Source organism: Poecilia mexicana, unplaced genomic scaffold, assembly GCF_051168715.1.
Source record: "Poecilia mexicana isolate PSO_F unplaced genomic scaffold, ASM5116871v1 scaffold_18, whole genome shotgun sequence".
NCBI lineage: Eukaryota > Metazoa > Chordata > Actinopteri > Cyprinodontiformes > Poeciliidae > Poecilia > Poecilia mexicana.
The window spans coordinates 9677066-9699795 of NW_028263387.1; the positions used below are offsets into that span (position 1 = coordinate 9677066).

The window sequence follows — 22730 nt, forward strand, 5'->3', positions numbered from 1 at the left end:
TTACCACTTCATTTTTCTATATCTGTGTTTTAAATTTATGAAGAGGGCACAATTCAGGAATCATTAGATTGCTTCAGGTTGTTTACAGTATTTTGAGGTATCATGAAATATAAATAATGTTTAAAACACTGGAAAAAGTAAAAACACCCTGAATCATAACTTACCCTGTACAGTGATGTTGACTGCGTTGCTGAATTCTCCTGATTCAGACTCACACCAGTAAACTCCACTGTGGTACCACAGTCTGTTAATGGTACACGAGGATCCATGCATCGTCCCCCAGTTGAAGCACTGAACATATGACAGGGTGTCTGTAAACCTCCTTACCCTCCACTTAATGTCGTTTCTGCTGCAGTTCAGTGTGACAGGCTGATCAATTACATGCTGAACTCTGTCAGGACTCACTGAGAGAGAAGCTGCTGGATGAGAGTCTGAAAAACAACAAAATAATAGTGATAGCATTTAAACGTATCAGTGTAAAGAATCAACTAAAATAATTATTTCAAAGTAGGTAAAGTAAAATTTTATTTTCATAGCACCTTTCACAGATAAAATAAAACCATACTTGAATAAAAACTAAACAACATAAAGCCAAAGTGGAAATAAATACTGCATTCAACCGAAAGAGTGCAGATTATGAAGTCTGTATACTATATTGACCTTCAGTAATCACTAGATTTAAATAGAGAAGATGGGCACATCCGACTACCTAATGCAGTAGTTCATACTACACGATTTTTTTGCCCCTATTTTCCCCTTACGACAATCTTGGATCGTTGGCTGATCTAAGATTCTCGCTGGTGATTTCGTAACCGATCATCCTGGAGTGTGATTTAGATCGTCGTGGCCGCTCCGATCTAAATCAGGGGTTTTCCCCGACTGGGAGCTTAACGCAGCCTGTTGAATGTGGCAGGTAGCCAATCAGAAAGCATAAACTGTTGAGTGGTGTGTTTACCAGCATTAATAAGACAATACAAAAAATCCAAGAGGAAAAACACAATATATAATTCACAATGTCAATTAGGAAATAGTTCCCTCGTAAGAAAAATATTGACTTTAAATTTGATGCATAATGCTATAACCGCAATGAAAATTGTCAAAATAACCAAAATGAAAAAACAAATCCTCCAGACAGAACAGAAATTAACTGACCTGCAGACCAGACAAACTTTACTTCACTGTAATCAGTGTAAAACATTGGGTCTCCTCTTCCTGCTCTGCATGCATATGCTGCTGTGTGAGTCGGTCGATGAACGACGTAGTTCTGTTCAGTCCCATTCGAGCTGCCAGGCAGCATTTCAATGCTGTAGGAGCTGCTGGATGGATCAGGAACAGCTTTATACCAGAAGAACCTCCATCCTGCTGATTGATGCTCCAAACCCTCACAGCTCAGAGTCACTGAGGCTCCAGGATTTAGCCATGATGGAGACACAGAGAGGACAGACCGAGGTTTAGCTGATGGAGAGAGAGATTGTTTGAGAGTTGGACAAAAGTATTGCCAATCCCCTGACACCATACTATTTTGAAGTCAATTTTTCATAAAAATGTAAACACATATTTTCTAAATATTCTAAAACCATTTTTATGTCAACATTAACATGTAAAGGTAACACTTTATTTGAAGGGGTGTGCAAAAGACTGACATGACACTGTCATAAACATGAACGAGTCTTTATGAATGTTTATGACAGTTGTCATGAAGTGTCATTCAGTAAATAATGACACTTTTAATGCAAAGTTGCTCTAATATCCAATATTAGAGCAACTTTGTCATGTTCATCTTATGCACACCCCTTCAAATAAAGTGCAACCCATATGAATTGACTTTCAATATGAATGAAGCCTTTTCATTTCAGGGTCTTATCTCTATTACTCTGCACTCGTAATGAATCCGCTTTGCCACACTTACATCTCAGAGTCAGTCTGAAGGCGTCACTCCATTCTGTGAGCTGAAGACCTCTTTTAGCCTTACATCTGTAATCTCCACTGTCAGACTCAGAGACTCTGTTGATCCTGTATTCACTGGATGTTGGAGAGTTTCTATTTGTCGTTCTCCATTCATACGTCCACTGAGTTCCTCCTCTCTGGATCTCACATCTCAGAGTGACCGTCTCTCCTCTATAAACAGGCCAGTTGGGTTGCAGGGTCACAGTCGGCTTGGACACTAATCAACAACAATAAAACAATTTTCAAATGGAAAATGTCCTTTTCTTGGATTAATATGATTGTTCCCATGTGACACGCAGGTGAAAACAATGTTTGCCTTGCTTTCTTCTGGTAAAACCACAAATAAATACCATATTCCAGTGTAGAGTTCTTGTTATGGAACAAAGAGAATCAAGTAACACAAAGGTGTCAACTATTCCAACTAAGATGTAGCAAAAGGTCTTAGATACTGTAAACATGAAACTGCAGATTCTGAAGATGAATGAAAACTTATATTGATCAATTAAAATAACTCTAATTTGTTCTCAACATGAACAGAAACATTTCATTTTAAGGCATCAAATGGCATCAAATACAGTCATAAAATCAAGAACTAAGCTCACCAGTTTTCTGAATAGAGACTTCATTGCTTGTTTCTGTTTGAAAAACTGGATCTCCTCTTCCTCCTCTTCCTCCTCTGCAGCTGTAAACTCCTCCCTCTGAGACTCTGAATGGTTCAGTGTTTCCTCTGATCCGACCTACAGAATATTGTTTCCGATTTCTGAACCAGTCAAACTTCCAGTCAACAGATTTGTCCACTGAGCAGGTCAGTGTTACGCTGCCCCCTAGTGGTATGGTTGTTCTGTCTGCTGTCAGTGTGGCTCTGGGTTTATCTGCTGTTGGGTTTAAAGCAAAATAGAAAATGACTCAGTAACAAAACTATTAATTAGTCCAGGAAGCAGTATGTCTACAAATCCTAGTCATCTTAAAAGTTTGAGTGTTTTGTACAAAAACTCTTCAAGATTAAAGGATGAACAAAGTTATTGTGGTTTATTAATAAATTACAGAGCTACTTTAGTTAGTATTCACTTCAGAGACATGTTGCTGTTTTTATTCATCCAGCAGAATATTTCACACATTCCTGTGGTGGGAAATAACACAATTTATTGTTTTATATTAGGTCAAAAAAAGAAAAGCTCTAAGCCACACTTACATCTCACAGTCAGTCTGAAGGCGTCACTCCAATCTGTGAGCTGACGACCTCTTTTAGCCCTACAGCTGTATTCTCCATTGTCAGACTCAGAGACTCTGTTGATCCTGTATTCACTGGATGTTGCAGAGTTTCTATTGATTGGTTTCCATTCATACGCCCACTGAGTTCCTTCTCCTCCTTGGATCTCACATCTCAGAGTGACCGTCTCTCCTCTATAAACAGGCCAGTTGGGTTGCAGGGTCACAGTCGACTTGGAAACTAATCAACAACAATAAAACAATTTTCAAATGGAAAATTTCCTTTTACTTGGATTAATACTACTGTTCCCATGTGACACGCAGGTGAAAACAAAGTTTGGCTTGTTTTCTTCTGGGAAAACTACAAATAAATACCATATACCAGAAGTATATGGTATACTGTTATGGAACAAACAGAATGCTACTAACAGACATATTTGTAAGTAAAATAAAAATTTCAGATTAAATATAAATGGTAGAAAATATAGTGATGTATGAACTAGTTCAGTTTCTGAGCTCATAAACTCCACTATGAAGTTTTGATTTTGACCATCATGTTCAACAGTCGACCTTTTTTTTTTTTTAAACTCGACCTTTGCTTCAAATTGCAAAACGATAGCAAGAACTGAAAGATAGAAAGTGAGTGAACTTTTTTATTCTGGTAAAACCACAAATAAATACCATATTCCAGTGTAGAGTTCTTGTTATGGAACAAAGAGAATCAAGTAACACAAAGGAGTCAACTAATCCAACTAAGATGTAGCGAAAGGTTTTAGATACTGTAAACATGAAACTACAGATTCTGAAGATGAATGAAAACTTATATTTATCAATTAAAATGACTCTAACTTGTTCACAACATGAACAGAAACATTTCATTTTGGGGCATCAAATGGAACAAGGTCATAAAATAAAAACTAAACTCACCAGTTTTCTGAATAGAGACTTCATTGCTTGTTTCTGTTTGAAAAACTGGATCTCCTCCTCCTCCTCTTCCTCCTCTGCAGCTGTAAACTCCTCCCTCTGAGACTCTGAATGGTTCAGTGTTTCCTCTGATCAGATCTGCAGAATATTGTTGTCCATTTCTGAACCAGTCAAACTTCCAGTCAACAGATTTGTCCACTGAGCAGGTCAGTGTTACGCTGCCCCCTAGTGGTATGGTTGTTCTGTCTGCTGTCAGTGTGGCTCTGGGTTTATCTGCTGTTGGGTTTAAAGCAAAATAGAAAATTACTAAATTATAGTTTAAGAAGAAGTGTGTCATCTTAAAAATATGAGTGCTCATTTGTACAAAAATAAATTATTCCAGAATAAAGAATCAACAAAATAAGAACATGATTCACTAAAAAAAATATTAATTAGTCCAGGGAGCAGCTTGTTTACAAAACCTAGTCATCTTAAAAGTTTGAGTGTTTTGTACAAAAACTATTCAAGATTAAAAGATGAACAAAGTCATTGTGGTTTATTAATAACTACTTTAGTTAGTATTCACTTCAGAGACATGTTGCTGTTTATATTCATCTAGCTGAATTTTTCACACATTCCTGTGGTCTGTGGTCAGAAATAACAGAAGTAAATAGTTTTAAATCAAAATCTAACAATAAAAAAGCTTCTAAATCAGACTCATGTCCACTGAGTTCCTTCTCCACCCTGGATATCACATCAGGGTTGTAGAATCACAGTCGACTTAGAAACTATTCAACAAAAACTAAAAGCCTTTTCATCTGGAAAACTGACTAAAACAATCCCATGGATTAGCTCTATTGTCCCCATGTGTGATATCTGGTTTAAGTGTTCTGTGTGTTAATTTGGTTCCCGTGTCGTCTCCTGCCCCAGATTGCTCCCGCTGTGTCTTGCGTCCCCTGATCACCTGAACTCCATTATAAAGTTTTAATTTCAATCATGTTATCTCTGCTCTTCAGATCTAAGATAGCAAAGGTCCTTTTCCAACAGCTGACGCTTTTCTTCCCAACTTTTGCTTCAAATTACAAAACGATAGCAAGAACTTGAAACATAAGAAGTCATTTAGGGTTGTTGGGGGTTTTTTTGTGCCTCTATTTTCAAACTAGCTCTGACGTAATAAACAAATGCTCCAATTCTAAGATGTTAACTAACCATAGTACATTTGGATAGAAATCAAGTAACACGATGAGGATCACATGAACTTCAATAATTGACTATAAAATCTAACTAATCAAATCTTCAGCATTTTATATTGACATATGTGTCAAAAAGGCTCCAGATAAGCATCCATGCTAAATGCTGTCTGTTAAATGTTAACAGAGGAATTTTGTATTGAATACGAGGCTATACTGCAAACCAGTGGAGCTGATGTGGTAAAACGAGGGACTTCGGGTTATGATACAGGCAGCTGAGTCCTGGACCAGTTGGAGCTTATGAAGGGATTTATGAGAAAGACTGAAGAGGAGAGAGGAGGAGAGGTCGAGACAGGAAGTGATCAGACTGTGAACGAGGATGGCAGCTGTGTGGGTGGTAATAGAGCTGTGAAGGTGGCTAATATTACATAGGTAGAAGCGTGCAGACCTGGTGAAGTTATTAATGTGGGATTTAAAGGACAGTGTGCTGTGAAGGATGATGTGACCATCGCAAAGCCCTGACCTCAGTCCTATGGAGAAGTTGCGGTCAGATCTGAAAAGGCTGTTAAGAGCGAGGCGGCCAACATTCGTGTCAGGAGGAATTTCCAGAACTTCAGCAAGCCACTGTGAGAAGTTTGTCAAAGTAAAACCCATTTAGCAAGAAGAAATTACTTTGGTAATTTTAACTGACCTAAAACAGAAGAGGTTTGTTCTGAGTTAACTTTAGACGGTGAAAAAGAAAAATGCATACGTCTTTTTATTCGGCGTATGCAAACTTCTAAATCAAAATTATATCAGCTGAGAAAGTACAAAAAGGCTGTTTCTTACCTTCTGCACAGCCAGCAAAATGTGTACCAAGCCCTAAAATAAAGTAAATCTCAGTGTCAGAAGGGCTAAAAACAATGAAAAGATTGAGAATGATAGAAAAATCTCCTAAAATTGAACTGATGGTTACATAAGTGGATAAAACACTCGGCTAATTTCATGAGCGCACGAATGCATCTTCTCATAAGTTCTATAATCTTGGGATAATGCTGAAAATAAAATCAATAATTTACTTACAGAAAAAGCCCAGCACACAGAGCGAGATGTGGCCCATCCTGACATGGAGAACTGCTGTATGACGAGATGAAGAAGCAGAAGTCACAAATAAAGCAGAAAGAGAGCTTACAAGTTTGAGACGTCTATCTATAACTTGTTTAATTGCTTCCTTTTTTACTAAATTCACACTACTGCAAAACTTTTTACTGTAGGAAGTTGGTCACCATAGTTACATTTCCTGTCCACTGGAGGAACTTAAGAGCTCGTGTCACGCACCCGGCATGTCCTGAGAACATTGGCCTTAAAAAAAAACATTGCAAAACTGATTTATTTAAGATAAATGTTATGAGGCTATTGGTGCTCATACAAGGTGCCGTGATATTGGAAAACATTTCCACCTTACGCTGCTCCTAATCGTTCACTTTAGTTTGCCACTTCCTGGTCAAATCTTAGTGACCTCTTGAAACACTTGTATTAGCATTTAGAATATCTGATGCACCATGTGTCTTTGCATCAGCTTTTCTCTTCCCTTTTTTTAATCTCTTAATAAGTTCCTGAAATATTTTATACACTTTTGCTTTCTAAGCTGATAAGAAGCTCTACGTTCTTCCTCTGACCTCTCTCTCTTTTTTTAGATGGAGAGTTTGTAAATATTAGTGACGTTACATCTGAATCCTACGGAAGCGCAAAAAGGGGGCGTGTCAGATGAAGACGCTTGTGTTGTCTTGCTGAAAACCACGTGACTGAATGATCACGTGACTGCTTCATTTTGCGTGTCGGTTTTCTAAATAAAAGCGTGACGAGCCGCGTTGCTTCATGGGTTATTTGTATTCGATCGCGCAAATACAATAAATAAGAACATTGACCAACATATTTGGCGTGCATTAAGGATTTTGATGATGGAATCTAAACAAAATGTAATGTTTGTTACTGGTTTTCTCAAATGTTGATTATGGTGTATTTTATGACTTTAATATTTTTTGTGTTTTTATGATGTGAATCACTTTGAACTGCATTGTTGCTGAAGTGTGCTACACAAATACACCTGATTGTCTGAAATGGAGCCAGCAAGAATAAAATCTCTGACATCTGAGAATACTTTGAGATGATCACTCACAATAAGATTCTTAAATTAAAACAATTAATCCCTTCACCTCCAAAAATCTCACCTTCTGAGAGTTTCCACTATTATTTTGATCAGTAAAGATACATCAGTCTAGCACAGCAGAGACAGATTTTGAAGTATGATCTGACTTAGTGACAAGGCTGCTACAGTTTGACCAGTAGATAACTGTGACTCACTAGTGAGTCACAGTTTGACTCACTAGTGAGTGATGAATGAAGTAATGAACCTTTGGTGGAAGCAATGGGCAGGGAAGCTTCATCTGGCCATCACTAGTAAATATAATCAATCTGTATGTCATTGTTCTGATGAAATGTACGTTACCATGTGGACATTTCTTTTGTGGCAGCCATCTTGGGTCCTGCTAAACAGGAGGCCCACCTCAGTGTTGTGATGAGAGCCAGAAGTTGATTGGTTGAAACTTAAAGTAGCTAAAAGAATAAAATTACTTGCATACATTGTGTTGCACGTGTTTGCGTGGCATTTTACTGTTGATGAATAAATTTTAATTTCTATACTATGTAAATACGTGACAGTAAACTTTGTTGCCTTTTGCCGCACTATGGAAAGCTGAGGTGATTGGTCGATTTGAACTGAGAAGGCGCGGTTTGTCATTTCAAAGGAAGGTAGGAGAGATGAGAGTAGAAAGGGGAAACAGAAGAGAAGAGAAACTATTAACAAGAGATTTGGACATACTGCACCTAACGGCTCGTTATTCAGAATACGGCAACATAATGCTGCCATTTGTAAAGCTGCTGTGATTCTTGAGAACCAGTTTTGTCTGACTTCTCTTTCCACACCTTACCTCTCAGTGCAACAAGAGGTGAGTGTTTTCTACCAATTGATATTTGCAACAGTAAATCACAATGTTTATTGATCTGGAGACATTTTTTTTTCTGGTAATTATTCTTCAACGTGTTCCTGTCGGCTAAGTCTATTGAAACACCAAACACAGTAGTAAATGTGTGGCGTGCTTCTGGCTCACTGCAGCTTCTTTTACACAAATGATCTGTCAAATTTAAAAAAAAAACTGAAAAGTTAAAAAGACAATCAGACACAACTTCTCGCAAAATGTATTTATGCAAATAAGTTAATGCACACCCAGGTAGCAGTCTGTTCTACGTGAGCAGAAGAATTATGAGGTTTTCTTTGCAAACATTCAACAGAAATTTAAGATTTACTTAGAATCAACACAAATATTCAACACTTCAAAAGACCATCAACAAGCATTTAGTGCTTGTTCAGTTATTGGCCATTTTGAAACACATATATGATGTTACACATTCGAAGGCTTTACTCGGTCTCCATGGTTCATGATTTATTTTCTAGTGTATGTTGCTATCGGGGTTCAGTCTCTGCAGTCACACTGTGTGCTTTTGCTACTCTCACTCTGTCAGTATCACAGCAGGCACATTTATCTCTCGGGATGCCGTTCTCTCTCTGCTAACTGGCCTCCACATTCTGGTATGAATGCTCCGTTTCACTGGACGAACACATGGAGACTCTGGGGTCAGGCAGCGATTGCATCTCCATTTGACTGCTTTGCGTTAACGGAGCTGTAGCAGTTTTTGCCTGAAAATAATGCAGCAAAAACAAAATGTGTTTTAGTCGTTCGCAGAATATTAGGTGCAAATGGTTTGAGTAGGATCATATTGTGAAGATCTAAATGAAGTATGTTAAAAATTTACCTTATGATGATTATATCCCACTGCAAAAAGTTTAATGGCAACAGCAGCACATATGCAGACAAATGCCCATCGAATTGAGGTCATCAGAATACTAAAAGAAGACTGTGATTCTTCTGAATTCACTTTAATTAGACCTGTAAAAAAAAAAAAAAGACATTAAAAACAATCCCATAAAAGTCAGAAAAATTGACGATTGATATGTAGATGTTTTTGTTTTCTCAAAATTCAGATAAACTAATATTCCTTACAGGTTATTGGAATATTTACTGACACATCGTTTCTGCTGACATGGTTGTTGCTTCTGCAGACAACAGTTGTGTTGACAGAGGGGATGGTGATGTTGAACTTATTAAATGACTTCTGAGACGGTCGGCAGCCATGTTGATCACAGTCAGACCCCAGCCAGTCATCCTGGATGGAGCAGTTCACTGTGAAATTACATAATTCTGCTAAAACACTGGAATGATTTCCTGGTGTCACAGTCATCACTGGTCTGGGAACCATTCCTGAAACACCCAAAACAAGCAGATTAATAAATGTCGCCCCCTGCTGGCCACTTTCTGCAACACAACCCACACACTGACATTTATGAGTTCTAGAAACACAAGGAGAAAAAAAGAATAAGATTTAGAAAGTAAAGAAAAAAAATACAACTTTCACACTTAAAGCCAAAATACAGCTTAAGCATACCTTGTACAATAACTTTGTGATTTTCTGATTGTTGACGAAGTTTGGACAAGTAAGAGACCTTAAAGATGCCTGCGTCATTTTCAGTCAGTCTATTTGTACACAAAGTCAAGTTTTCAGGGCTGAAAACCATTCTCTCTGCATAGTCTTCATGGGTAGAATCCTTATCAGCAACAAATTTTCCATCAAATGTCCATAGACCGTTTATATGTGGAGGTGGTTTCTTGACATGGAGACACACAGAGCTGTTCTTTAGTAGATAATGTGTCATCCACGACTCTGTTGCTGTAACTGGATTGAGAAAAAAACAATTAGATAAAAAAATAAAATAAACAAATTGTGATGATCACAAAGATGTAGTTGAGTATCAGCAGCATGAGTGGACACAAAACTGATTATAGTTTCTTTATTTCAATTTTGTTCTTAATTTTCTCTTTGCAGTATTTTACAAAAAAAATCTAGAAAAGATTATTTTAATAAACCTTTCCTGTTAACATACAAAGTATACGATGCCCTGCGAAAGTATTTGTATTCCTTTCATATTTTCATTGAGATTTTAGGAATTAAAGCCTTTTGATTCTGGTGGCAGCATCATGTGGAACAACAGGGAGGTTGGTCAGGAAAATGGATCAATCTAGACGCAACATTATTCTGGAAAAACCTGTTACAGGCTGTAAAAAAAACCAGAGAGTTTGGCTGTGGTTCAAAGTGCAGTAGAACAGCAACTAAAGAGTTCAAATAAGGTTACAAAAAGGTTTCATAAACTGATGAGATGAAAGGGATCCAGATAAACGGGACAATAGTTCAAATTTTAAGCAGTCCATTATTTTTATGCAGTATGATTCTCTATATGCAGCCAAATCTTCCACTAGGGGGCTCTGAAGATGAGACAATAACGTGATGTCCTTCTTTTCCTCACATGAATACTAAGAACTTATGGACTCAGCTTAACAATAGTTTTATGGAAAAAGAAAACTGTTCACGTGTCTGAACAGTGACAACATTTCACACTGGGTAACTGTGACATGTTGACATGTTGATCAACATATCAAGAAACTGACGAGAAAGTCCATGAATAAAAGGCGTGTAGCTCTTATGGGGGAAAAAAAGTCATTTATTTAAAAAAATGTAAAAAATAAAAAAAAATATTCATTTTCCAATTTTCTTAACTGATGAAAATAATCAACTATAAAAAATTTATTTGTTTGTTTGTTTGTTTGTTTGTTTGTTTGTTTGTGTCAGTGGTACAATAATTCAGCTCACTAATGGTTGCCAAATATTCATACTCACATAGATATTCTCTCTGAGGCACCAAAACCTTTTTGTAACTTTCTTAAATATTCGTGTTTGTGGTTAATTAGCTTTTTTTTTTTTTGACTGACTATGACCACTATAGTAACAAAAACATCAATACTGAAAAAACAGATCAATAACTGTGTTCACATATGTACAACCAAATATACAACTGAATTGTTTAAATTAAGGCATTTATATTAATCAAAATTAGGGTTAGGGTCAAAGTTCAGACCTAAATCTACCAAACGTTGCTAACTTTGCTTCCATCAATTAATCCACTCAGCAATTATTAACTTTATCTTGACCAATCCTATGAAAATCTGGATAAATTACTCTGAAGGTTCGGGGTTGCAAAGAGACAAAATGTTCACGAGTTTAAGGAATTTAAATATTTGCAAGGCACCATATTTAGTATTTATCAAAAAACTTTATGAAGAAATATATTTCTAAAATGTGCAGATTTCCTTCTCCTGATGTTAAACACACAAGGGTAAAAATAGTCATTTCAACTCACCAGTGAAGCTCCAAGTACTCAACAGAAATATGAGTTTTAAGACAGACATAGTTGTTTATTTAAAGTGTGGTTGAAGAAATGTGAGTCAAACCGAGAGCAGAAGTTGTTCATCACATTACAGGAAATCCTCTTCTTGTTTTTCCGAACCAGACTGGGTGCTGCCTGAAAAATAATAGGATTTCTCTTATTAAATAAATACCAATAGATCAGCCCGAGCTCCTTGCTTAGAAATTGATTTGCGATTATTTATCTCCAAATAGATACTGGACAGAGCAGATATTGATCTGGAGAATCAATCCTCGCTCTGCCTCGACACTGGAGATGAGAACTTCAAGCACCACGTCAGCCTAGGTTTTGAAATCAGGAAACATTTTTCCCAAATTAAATTATCCAAAGTTGACAAAACTCTGGAAAGCAGGGTTCTTCTGTCATGATTTCTGGTTTGGTGGTGGTGAGGATGGACGCGGTGGACCCAGGTTACGGTGAATAATGGAAATTTAATGGAGGCAACAAAGAGTACAGAAAAGTCCAGGCAGCACAGGTGAGCACTAGGCCAGGAACTCAAACAGAGACTCAACGTGTGACACGACCAGGATCCGACGAGGAGCAGGGGACACAGGTGGGATTAAATACACAAGGAAGGTAATCGGAGAAAACAAGGGGACTGCGAGCCCTCACATCAAACTTAAAATGTGAATTGTAATCCGTCAAAATGACAGATTGGCTTTCAGATTTTTTTCATCACCGTTTTTTTTTTGTTTGTTTTTTTAATGGCCAAAGGCGACACCTGATCAGGGTTCTGTTGGGATTATTCAGTTGAGAGCAGTGTTCAACCAGCCTTGATTGAGTTTGAAAGTAGTCCTTCATTACTTAATCAGTTTTGTGCTACATTACATCTCTACTGGCAGCAACACAATCACACAACATGATACCACCATGGTAAAGTGTTTCTGGTTTTAAGTCCTTTTTACGTCATAGTTCTGCAAAAAACACTCAAGATCTGTACCCAGTTGGGGTACAGGTTTATTTTGTCCTTTTTACAGAATAAAAGTTGATTCATCACGAAAGCTATGCTCTATGCTTATATAACCAATGGGGTGTGGTCTACAACTTGCGAGATTTACCCAAGCAATACAGAACGACTTCATCGAACTGGACTCAGGGATTTTAAGTCAGATAACTTTAGATTAGTTGACGAGGAGTAGTTGAAGTAATTTGAGAAATTATTTTACAGTGAGGATATGCATGCAGTTAATTTTTAAAACTATAAACACACCACCAGCACCACCACACAGCAGCTGCTCAAAGAATCTGGCACCTTGTGTTTTCAAGGTGCTGCTGAAAACACAATTACATTTTAACAAATTAGTAGAAAATCAGTTATACTTACAGAGAAAGAACAGCTTGCAAAGTATTGTGGTCCCCAAAGCCAGGTCTAGATCTGCTGTACAGCTAATCAGGAAGTACATATGTGTCGTCTTTCTGTTTTCACACATCTGGTACCACTGACCGCAGCAGCATTATGTGGTTATATTTCCTATGACATTTCCAGAAAAGCTTTTTGCTTGCTGTCCAAAGGTCCTGTATGGAAAAAATAACTGAAAGAAAAGCAGTAATTAAAACTGTTATTTGGTCATTTGCTGAGTTGGTCTCTGTTGCATTTTCTGCTCCAATTTTGGAGAACCTCTTTGTGTAGTTCTTTGCCAAGTTATAATTTATTTAATTTTTTTTTTTTGCAGTGTTTTGGTTTGTCAGATTCAGGTTATCCAAGCCTACACTGGCCCTTTTGCCCTCCATCTTTATCTTTACCAAAGTTATCTATGTATTTGGAGAACTGTGGTTTATATATGAAACGTTGAAAAGTAATATGTTTGCAACATTTTCACATCACTTTGTGTGAGAATTTTCTTAGCTTGGTAATAATTTACTGACTGAAAATGCTATGTAAGCTTTTACAACATTGTATTTAACCAGAAGCTACAGGAGCATTGCACCTTGATGTCATTTGTAGATGTTGTGACTACTGAGGACCATGACGCCTCTTAGGAGCCTCCCTATGGCCTGATGTGGTCTTCACACATAGACACTGTTCAGAATAACTTCCTGTACTTCCTGCTTCAACTCAACAAGTACAACCAGGAAGCTGCGACAGAGACAGTTTCTTTCCCCGGACACTCCAATGAGCACTCAGTGAGCATACAGACCAATACCAGGTGCATATTTACTAATTTAACCTCATCCGTCTCACCAGGAAATCATGCTGACAGACACTCCAGCCAATCTCAGATGAACACATCATCTATGCTTGACTGTGAGAACTTTATTTCCTCACCACTCTAGTTAACCACTGATGCTAAAAAAAACAAACTGCTGTTAAAGATCTGCCTGAAAAGACACTCAGTCTGTCTCAGTGCTGACATTTAATATGTAAAAACTAATTACAAATAAACTCTTTTACATTGTTCATCTTAATAAATGGAAGAATAGCTCCGGTATCGTTTACTGAAAACAGTGGATGCATGTAGGAACAAATACCCGACCAGAAGTTCCACATGTTGTGAAAAAATAGATATTTATTATTAACAGTATTGAACATAAGCAATGAGAGCCGCATTAAAAACAATGGGAAAAAAAATAACCACCTAGACAACAGCTGCAAAAATATTCACAGTAGCCATGAAGGGCTCAGAACATGGCACAATGTGACGCTACTTTCATTCGATTCAGGTGTGCATCACACATTGGTGAAGGAGACGGATAGATGGACTGAGGCCTCGTCCTGAATAGTGTGGGTGCTGCTCTGGTTCTCCCTGATGAAGAAAGATCTCGGCCAGAATGTGAAGCTCAAATTTTTCTTGTCCATCCATGTTCTGATCGTTACCCATGGTGAAGCTGGACATAGACAGGATGAGGAGCTCCGTCATCCACTCCAAGGAAAACTCAAAGTTAAACCGCTGCTCTTCTGCTGTAAAATGAGTCAGTAGGATGGATTTATACATCCAACTAGATTCATGAATCATCTTGTCGAAACCTTCAAAGGGATTACCATTTTGGAGTTTTTTTTCTAGTCCTGGTGCGAAAGACGACAAGATAGACTCCCAAAATGTTCTGGAGCAACTGAAGAATATATTCCTTATGGCATGGAAAAACACTGATGTACACCAGAGTGACCAATGCCATCGATCTTAGATGAGCAAAAGAATATTGTAATAAATCTGGTGTTCACTTCCTGGCTTATCTTTCTCCGAGCTGCTCTTGGCTCCTCAGACCCCCTTGTCCTCTTGGTGGCGCTACGTGTTCAGGTTTTTTGGCATCTGCAGCACACTATACACCGTTTCTGTTTGTGTGGAGCTCTGGTCCTTATTTACATCGCCGCACCCTGAAGTCAAAGTCTTTTGCATGTTCTTGTCTTGTAATGCATCTTGTTTCTTGTCACTTTTGACAGAAGACGCAGTCTTTCTGGGGACGCTGTAGACGGTGTCTACCTCACTGATGCCCTGCTCATGTACTAGGATGCTGATCTCTCTGGGCTGACTGGTTTCCACATTCTCATACGAAGGGTCCGCTTCACTGGAAGATGTCGAGGCTCTGGGCTCAGAAGGCTGCTGGGACTCTAGTGGTCCACTTTGTATTAACTGGGCAGAACTCGATGATTCCTGGAGGAAAAAGTAGAAGCAAAAGACACGTTCTTTAGAAAATAAGGGACAACTTCATAAATAGGGTTAATGTCTCTAATGTTTCATCAATTACACATAATTAGTTGGAATAAAATAACTTTTTTCTCTTGGGTTACCTGATCATGTTTGGCTTTATAATATTTTATGGCAACAACAACAAAAGTGAGGAGTATTACAACAGCAATGGTAATGATGACAAAATAAAAATTAGGATCCTTTTGTAATTCCTCTTTAAGTTCAAGATTCGTCTGTATAAAACCTGTAAAAAAGAGAAAAAAACAGCTTTAGCTAGAAATTATTTCATTTAAGGCAAGAATAAAAAGTCAGCAACATGTTTCTTATAATAATTATAAATAAATAAAATTAAAAGTAGATTTAAAATTACATTTATTTACAGTAAGCACTGTAATGATGAGGCAGGTTTATTCTACTTTCAGATCAATTCAGGCTACTTACATGAAGTTGGAATGTTTTGTGAGATGTTATTTGTGCTGACATGGTTGTTAACAGTGCAGACAACAGTTGTGTTGTCAGAGAGGATGGTGATGTTGAACTTATGAAAGGACTCCTGAGATGTTCTGCAACTATTTCTATGACAGATGGATCCCAGCCAGACATCCTGGATGGAGCAGTTCACTGTGAAATTACATGATTCTGCTGCAACACTGGAATGATTTCCTGGTGTCATAGTCATCACTGGTGTGGGAACCATTCCTGAAACACCCAAAACAAGCAGATTCATAAATGTCGCCCCCGGCTGGCTACTTTCTGCAACACAACCCACACACTGACATTTATTTCTCTGTTCTCAAAACACAAATGGATAAAAGAATGAGATTTAGAAAGTAAAGAAATAAAAAATACAACTTTCACACTTAAAGCCAAAATACAGCTTAAACTTACCTTGTACAATAACTTGGTGATTTTCTGATTGTTGAAAACGGTCGGAAATGTAAGATGCTTTAAAGATGCCTGTGTCATTTTCAGTCAGTCTATTTATACACAAAGTCAAGTTTTCAGAGCTGAAAACCACTCTCTCTGCATAGTCTTCATCGATATATTTCTCAGCAGCAACTGCTTTTCCATCAAATGTCCATTGACCGTTTATATGTGGAGGTGGTTTCTTGACATGGAGACACACAGAGCTGTTCTTTAGTCGATAATGTGTCATCCATGGCTCTGTTGCTGTAACTGGATTGAGAAAAAAAATTAGGTCAAAAGTAAATAAATATATTTCAGTGTTCTCAAAGATGCAGTTGAGAGTCAATAGATATATTGAAAAAATATTATCCAGCATGAATGGACACAAACCTGATTTTAGTTTCTTCATTGCAGTACCAAATGGAAATACAAATATAGAAAGGATTATTTTAATTCTGCTCAAAATAAACATTTCCTCTTAACGTACAAAATACCCGATGCCCTGCAGAAGTATTCATATTCCTTTCATGTTTTTATTGGGATTTTAAGATGGACAACACTGCATGACTAATGAATATTGTTTTCCACAGGACATTTTGCTCTTGGTCACATAAGTACTAGTGATTGACCCTCTTCTCTAATGTCCAGGTCACCTCACCAATAGGATCTTATGATCTGTTGCCAAGCAACTGATAACATGACACATATCTGACACCATGAAATAAGAAATTGATAAAAATCACAACTTTTTGCATTATTTGATTTTTAAAGTATTTATGTTTGTCTGTAAACAAGACATAGTTTGCATGCACATAATGTAACGTTTGTACGTTACATTACAAGTAAAATATTAGCTTTACATTTTCAAATTCTTCTGCGTTTTCCTGTTTTCAAACAATTCTTCAACCTATTTTGGAGTACTGCGAAATGTTTGAGAGGATTCTGAGATATTTAGTGAATATGCTAAACATAAGTCAAACTGAATGACTCTCAGTTAATTTCAAAAAGCAGTGAAAGCAGTTTTAAAAGCAACAAACAGCGAAATGATGCTAAGAACAAAAGTGCTAGTTCTGTCTGAAAACTGCAAGTTTACATTATGTCAGAATGATGGTCAGCAAACATTGGACTTATCTCTCGTTTTCTGATGTAATAAGACATTTATTACATCTCATGTTGCATGAAGAATTAATGCTACAGCAAGTAGCATTGGCACATGCTACTTTTCTGCAACGATAAAGGTTGGTCAGAGTTGATAGGAAGATGGATGAAACTGAATACAAATTTATACTGGAAGGAAACCCGTTTAAGCAGTCTGTTATTTCTATGCAGTATAATCCTCTCTCCTCCACTGGGCGACTTTTCATGAAGGCCTCAAAGGTGCAAGAACAATAACATAGTGTCCTTATTTACTTCACATAAACCATATTAAGAATGTGTGCACTCTTTTTTTAAACAATAGCTTCATGAAAAAATAAGACAGTCCACTTCTCTGAATAGGGTCTGGATAACTGTGGTTGCTACAGTAGTTCAAGAAACTCCATGAATAAACGGCTTGTAGTTGCTATGGAACTAATGTCAAAAATATTTATTCTCAAAATTTGAGTTGCCTATTTTACCTGAGAAGAAAAATAAACTAAAAATAGTAAATTTGTTATTTTTTGCTTTTAGTAGTACATTGCCAAATAATCATGCTCACAGAGATTCTCTCAAAGGTGCCAAAACTGTTCCATTGTTTCATCCACTCAAATTATTAACTACTTCATCGTGGCAGATCACATGAAATTTGCATGAATTACATTAAAGGATTGGAGGTATAAAGAGACAAAATGTTCAAAAGTTTAAGGAATTTAAATATTTGCAAGGCACCGTAAACCTCCTAGAGAAATACGTTTTTAAAAAGTCCTTCTGATGTTAAACATGCAAAGGTTAAAAAAAATAGTTAATTCAACTCACCAGTAAAGCTCCATGTACTCAGCAGAAATAACAGTTTCAAGAGAGTCATATTTGTTTTTTAGATTCAATATGGAGATGAAAAAATGTAGCGAAATGACTGGTGTTGTAGCTGCAGAGGTGGTGTTCAGCTTACAGGAAATCCTCGTCTCTTGTTTTCTCAGATAAGAGAGCTTCGCTTGAGTTGATTTTATGGGCTGGTGCTGCTGAAAACTAATCAGATTTCTTCCAATAAAAAAAAAATACCTATAGATCTGCCTGTGCCCCTTGTTTTGAAATTGATTTATGATGCTTCATCTCCATCCACCTTCTGGACAGAGCTGATCATCTGAAGGATCAATCATTGCTCTGTTGTTACACTGGAGATGAGAATTATAATCACCAGTTCAGTCAAAGTTTTGAAATCAGGGAACATTTCTCCAAGCTAAATGATCTGAAGTTGAACGAGGGATTCACTGGTCCTCTGATCAGCATCAGATGCACTCTGAAGCATCCTGTCTTTAACTTTCAATGCACTTTCTGCTCCTGCATAGAGGGGTGGATTTTGCTCGTATTAATTATAAATTTGCAAAATCTCTTTCAAGCAACATGTTGACATTGATGTAGTGATTGCAACTCCCAATTCTGTTTAGGACTTTATAGCCAATCGATAGGAGTAGAAAGCATTTGTGCATGAAAGGAGAATCAGAAATGGGTTAAAGTCTGCCCTTGAATGGCTTCTTGTAATTAAAAGAGTTAAATATTTCACTAAAGTGTGAGTAGCTAAAAATTTCAGCCGAAATGCTTGGACTTTCCCATTTATCTAAATATTGCTCTGTACACCAAGCGCTATCAAGCTAATCCTTTAGCCTTTACCAGCTAAAAAGGTAAATGCACCAACAAAAAGTTGTAATAGAAAATTAGACTTTAACTATTTGATCTAAATTTGGATTGAGAGTGTTTTGTATATATTAATGTTTGTCTTTAGTGTGTGTCACTGTGTAAGTGTCAGAGTCTGCCAATTTCTGATAAAGAAGAACTAGAAGGTTGTGTTGTAATTCTAGCCAACTCATTTCCTGTCATACATGTCGGGTTGCGGGTTTCCAACTGACTTTTTGTTGGATCCCTCCAATGAGGTGGGGGCTGGTTGCATGACAGTGGACAAAGATGTGGCTCTGCTGTCCACCTGATAATGGAGACAAGTTCAGACTTGGAGTGTGTTCTTTTTAGCTGTGACTATATAATCATGTGATCTGTGTTGTTCGGGGCTCTTCCACCGACTGTTCAGTGAGATGGGTCGTTGAACGCTTTTGCCTTTGAGTAAAAAGACAAAGATTAATCTTCCTCTAGTTATTGGAACAGACTCATTCCTTGATAACAGAAATTTCCATAACAATACCTAGCTTTGACAAATTGGCAATTTGATATTCTACACTAATTTGCATCTTGTGTGGATCAGCACAAATTCAAATTTAGGCAAAAAATACAATAAAAATCATTTTATTGTCACACAGATTTTAAATTCAGGTGGGACTGCAGCATTGGGGCATACAGGCTCACAATGTATTTAAAATATTAAAATTAAGACTGACATTAAGGACAATATACCTAAAACTTTCCTAATCCTGAACACTAACCCATATTCAAGGCCGATGCAACCAGTTCTTGCTTTAGAAGTCCATGTTGTAATTTTTGGGGTTATTGAGAATGTAAAGTGTATTTTCAGATCTGATTTTGATGTCAAATGAGCTTAAGGAAACAAACCAGTGCAGTGGTAACGTCAGGAAAACAGGAAGTAAACACTGACCTAGAGTGTCATGATGGGTCCTAGTCTCTTTACCCACAGACAGAACACAACCAGGAAAATAGATAAAGTTTACTTTAACATTGATAAAAAGTGAGATTGTGTGGTTCTTGTCCTTGTGGATGGCAACCGGGGTTGTCTGTACTCTAAAGAGCAGTGAGAGATGGTGAGTTTGAGGTTTATCGGACAATGGAGCTTCAGGGAAAAATGGACTGATCTTACTTGAAATGATGATGAGCTTCCGCCAGGGGAAAAGTACGGTGGTTTCCGGGGTTATGGTCTCTTTGAAGGGGGTCCTTGAGGTGATCCAGGTTCAGACGGAGAGAGTTCTCAGGTAAGTTCAGGTGAGGAGGAACGAGGAGCGATCCGACTGCCAGCTGAGAATCCAAGAATTGTTTATGATTCAACTCTAGAGGCGAAGAAGGAACTCGGGCAACCAGTGGGTAACAATCCACGGCGTCATGAGGGGGGAAATCCAGTAATTCGGGCTTCACAGGGGTTAAATCCAAGGCATCTTAAGGAAACACCTGAGGGAGAGGCAACAGGAATACATCACTAGAAGTAATCTCAGAAAAACCACGGAGCACAAGCTCAGAGGGGAGGAGAATACCAAAACTGGCAAACACTCAGTCGTGGAGGTGCTGGCAGCCCACTCCTCATATACTCCTGGATGATTAGGTGATCACAGGTGCGCTGACATCAGTCAGCGGGAACACCCTCCAAGGTGTGCAGCCTCTATCACCAACTAGTGGATGAAACGGGAAGCAGCAGGCAAATAGAAAATCCCCACAAAGAGCCAAATCCTTGTTCCCAACCTAGATATACTTGCTGGGCTCTATAAAGACAAACAGTAGCTGAAGATGCAGATCAGATCACAGCATAAATATTAAGATACTTAAAGTGTGAAACACAAACCTCTTTAAACCAAGAAATTAACCAAATGTATGATTCCAATATCAGTTTCTGACATTATCAGGACATTTTGTTGCTCAATACAGACACAGACACACCTCATGTTGCAAATAAAACATTTATTAAATGAGGCACTTAAAGTTACATCGACAGTTTGAGCAGAGAGCTTCCAGGATTAATTTATTGAACACATTCTGATGCAGAAACCAGGACAACGTTCAGCCTGAAACATTTTCAGCAGTCGTTTGTCGTTGACGGAAAGGCAGGCAGTCTTGTGATTTTATCAAATGGACGTAAAACAAGTGTCGCAAAAGTTGACTTTACTGGGATGTTTTTAAACCAGCACACTGCTTATTATTAGTATTATTATTATTAAGATATTTGGCTTTTTGTTGTTTAGCTGTTTATTTATTTGCTTACTTTTGGTTTTCGCCCAGCAGACATTTCATATTTTCATCCCCAACTTCTTCAGGCACAAAATGGAGTTGTTTCTCATGAGATGTTTCTGGATTCACCCTTTAATAACTCAATTCAGTCATTTTCTACAATCTATTTGTAGTCTACCATATGTGTAATTTTATGACTGCAATAAATAATGTCACTAGTTGTAGTTTAATGCGAAGTGATATTTTCATATATTTCTTTACAGTCAATTGGTGCATAGGGAACTTAAACCAAAAGTAACTAAAGATTATTTGGTGTAGAACAAAGGGTTTAATGAAAATGAAATTTCTAAAACGATATGTACATTTTTTTTTTTTACTTATGAATGGTGAATGAAAAATACAGTGTGGATGTTTATGGGTGTGAATCAAGTGAGAACATGGCAACGTGTAGTTATGATTATGGGAATATTGGCCCAAAGCCTGTCTGACAGGAAGTGTTTTCCAACCAATTTCAAGATTTTTGGGACATTTTTGTTCCCTTACAATATCCTGGACGTAAAAAACTAAACATTAATATGGCCTCTTTGACAAAGTACCATATTATTTTAAGGTTAATGGTGCTTTAAGGTTTGTTCAAAGTGTTTCATTTTCATTCTGACATGAACTTTGAAACAAAATGTCAGCAGTAGAAAGACAGACATTACAGTAGGTACTTCACAGAGTTAAAATGTTAAACAGCCAATGAACCGTTTATACAAAATGGAAGCACAAAGGAGAAATATATTTACATGAGCTGTACATACATTTTAAAACAGATCCCAAAAAGCTTCATTTAAAAAAAAAAAAAAACATTATCACATCCCCACAGAACATCAGCTGGTGAAAATACACATTTTAATCATTTAACACAACAATGAGGTTAGTTTTGTTATTGCTTGTTTGGGAGGAAAAACTTTCATTTCCAGTTAAAGTGCTTTCTTTTAGTAAAATGACTAAACTCATTTAACCCATGACAGTCATCGAGGACGAACATGTTATGGTTAATGCTGTTAAGAGTGAAATAAAATATGATACAGTCCCTTAAAGTGACACATAGACGTCATACTTACTGACACAAGTCGTTCCAGGTAGTCCTTGAAAGGTCCAGTGTGCTGCAATAAGTGCAAAACAGTGAATTATGGGAAAATAAGAGCTGAACATTTAGATGGCGCATGCCCCCTTCCTTGTCCCGTGCTATGTCACATGATGCTACATGGGAGCTAGCATGTAGCATGCGACATAGCATGTAGCATCATGCGTTTGTGCATAACGGAGCCTTTAAACACAGTACTGCGATTCAGTAATACACACAACAAACTCAAAGAGTTTTCTTGGTACTGTTCGTCCCTTTCTCTTGTGTAGAAATACTTCATCTCCGAGAGAAGAATGGACAAACACCACATTTTAACAGAGCGGCCTCGTACATTACATCACATATTATTTAAATTGTGTTTATAAAACAAA

At 37.4% G+C, this 22730-nt stretch overlaps 3 protein-coding genes and 1 long non-coding RNA gene across 5 annotated transcripts in view; all 4 read right to left on the reverse strand.

The window, feature by feature from the left end:
* LOC106907810 (basement membrane-specific heparan sulfate proteoglycan core protein-like) overlaps nt 1-4417 on the reverse strand; it is a 31292-nt gene extending 26875 nt beyond the window's left edge. The window contains exons 1-4 of the mRNA XM_088016025.1: nt 4084-4417; nt 3140-3397; nt 2550-2822; nt 1910-2164 (exon numbers count right to left, since the gene is read on the reverse strand). Coding sequence (XP_087872151.1) covers nt 1910-2164; nt 2550-2822; nt 3140-3397; nt 4084-4417 — 1120 coding nt within the window. The remainder of the gene's footprint in view (nt 1-1909; nt 2165-2549; nt 2823-3139; nt 3398-4083) is intronic.
* A 4053-nt stretch (nt 4418-8470) lies between these two features.
* On the reverse strand, nt 8471-13091 carry LOC148154025 (uncharacterized). 2 transcript variants are annotated; one of them, XM_088015370.1, is made up of 6 exons: nt 12989-13091; nt 11599-11760; nt 9792-10079; nt 9350-9607; nt 9102-9235; nt 8471-8985 (listed from the first exon to the last, which is right to left on the reverse strand). In XM_088015370.1, exons 2-6 carry the CDS (start codon nt 11645-11647, stop codon nt 8857-8859), a joined length of 858 nt encoding a protein of 285 aa, XP_087871496.1. In that variant the 5' UTR covers nt 11648-11760; nt 12989-13091; the 3' UTR covers nt 8471-8856. The 2 variants fall into 2 exon arrangements, with proteins under 2 accessions (XP_087871496.1, XP_087871497.1); XM_088015371.1 differs by lacking the exon at nt 12989-13091 and having other exon boundaries at nt 11599-12155.
* A 1060-nt stretch (nt 13092-14151) lies between these two features.
* On the reverse strand, nt 14152-18597 carry LOC148154026 (uncharacterized). The gene is made up of 5 exons (XM_088015369.1): nt 18150-18597; nt 16179-16466; nt 15732-15989; nt 15392-15534; nt 14152-15254 (listed from the first exon to the last, which is right to left on the reverse strand). Exons 1-5 carry the CDS (start codon nt 18196-18198, stop codon nt 14889-14891), a joined length of 1104 nt encoding a protein of 367 aa, XP_087871495.1. The 5' UTR covers nt 18199-18597; the 3' UTR covers nt 14152-14888.
* A 640-nt stretch (nt 18598-19237) lies between these two features.
* LOC148154027 (uncharacterized) lies at nt 19238-22722 on the reverse strand. The gene is made up of 2 exons (XR_015766033.1): nt 22337-22722; nt 19238-20456 (listed from the first exon to the last, which is right to left on the reverse strand). It is a non-coding gene; the product is annotated as an uncharacterized LOC148154027 (long non-coding RNA).
* Between the last annotated feature and the right edge of the window lie 8 nt (nt 22723-22730).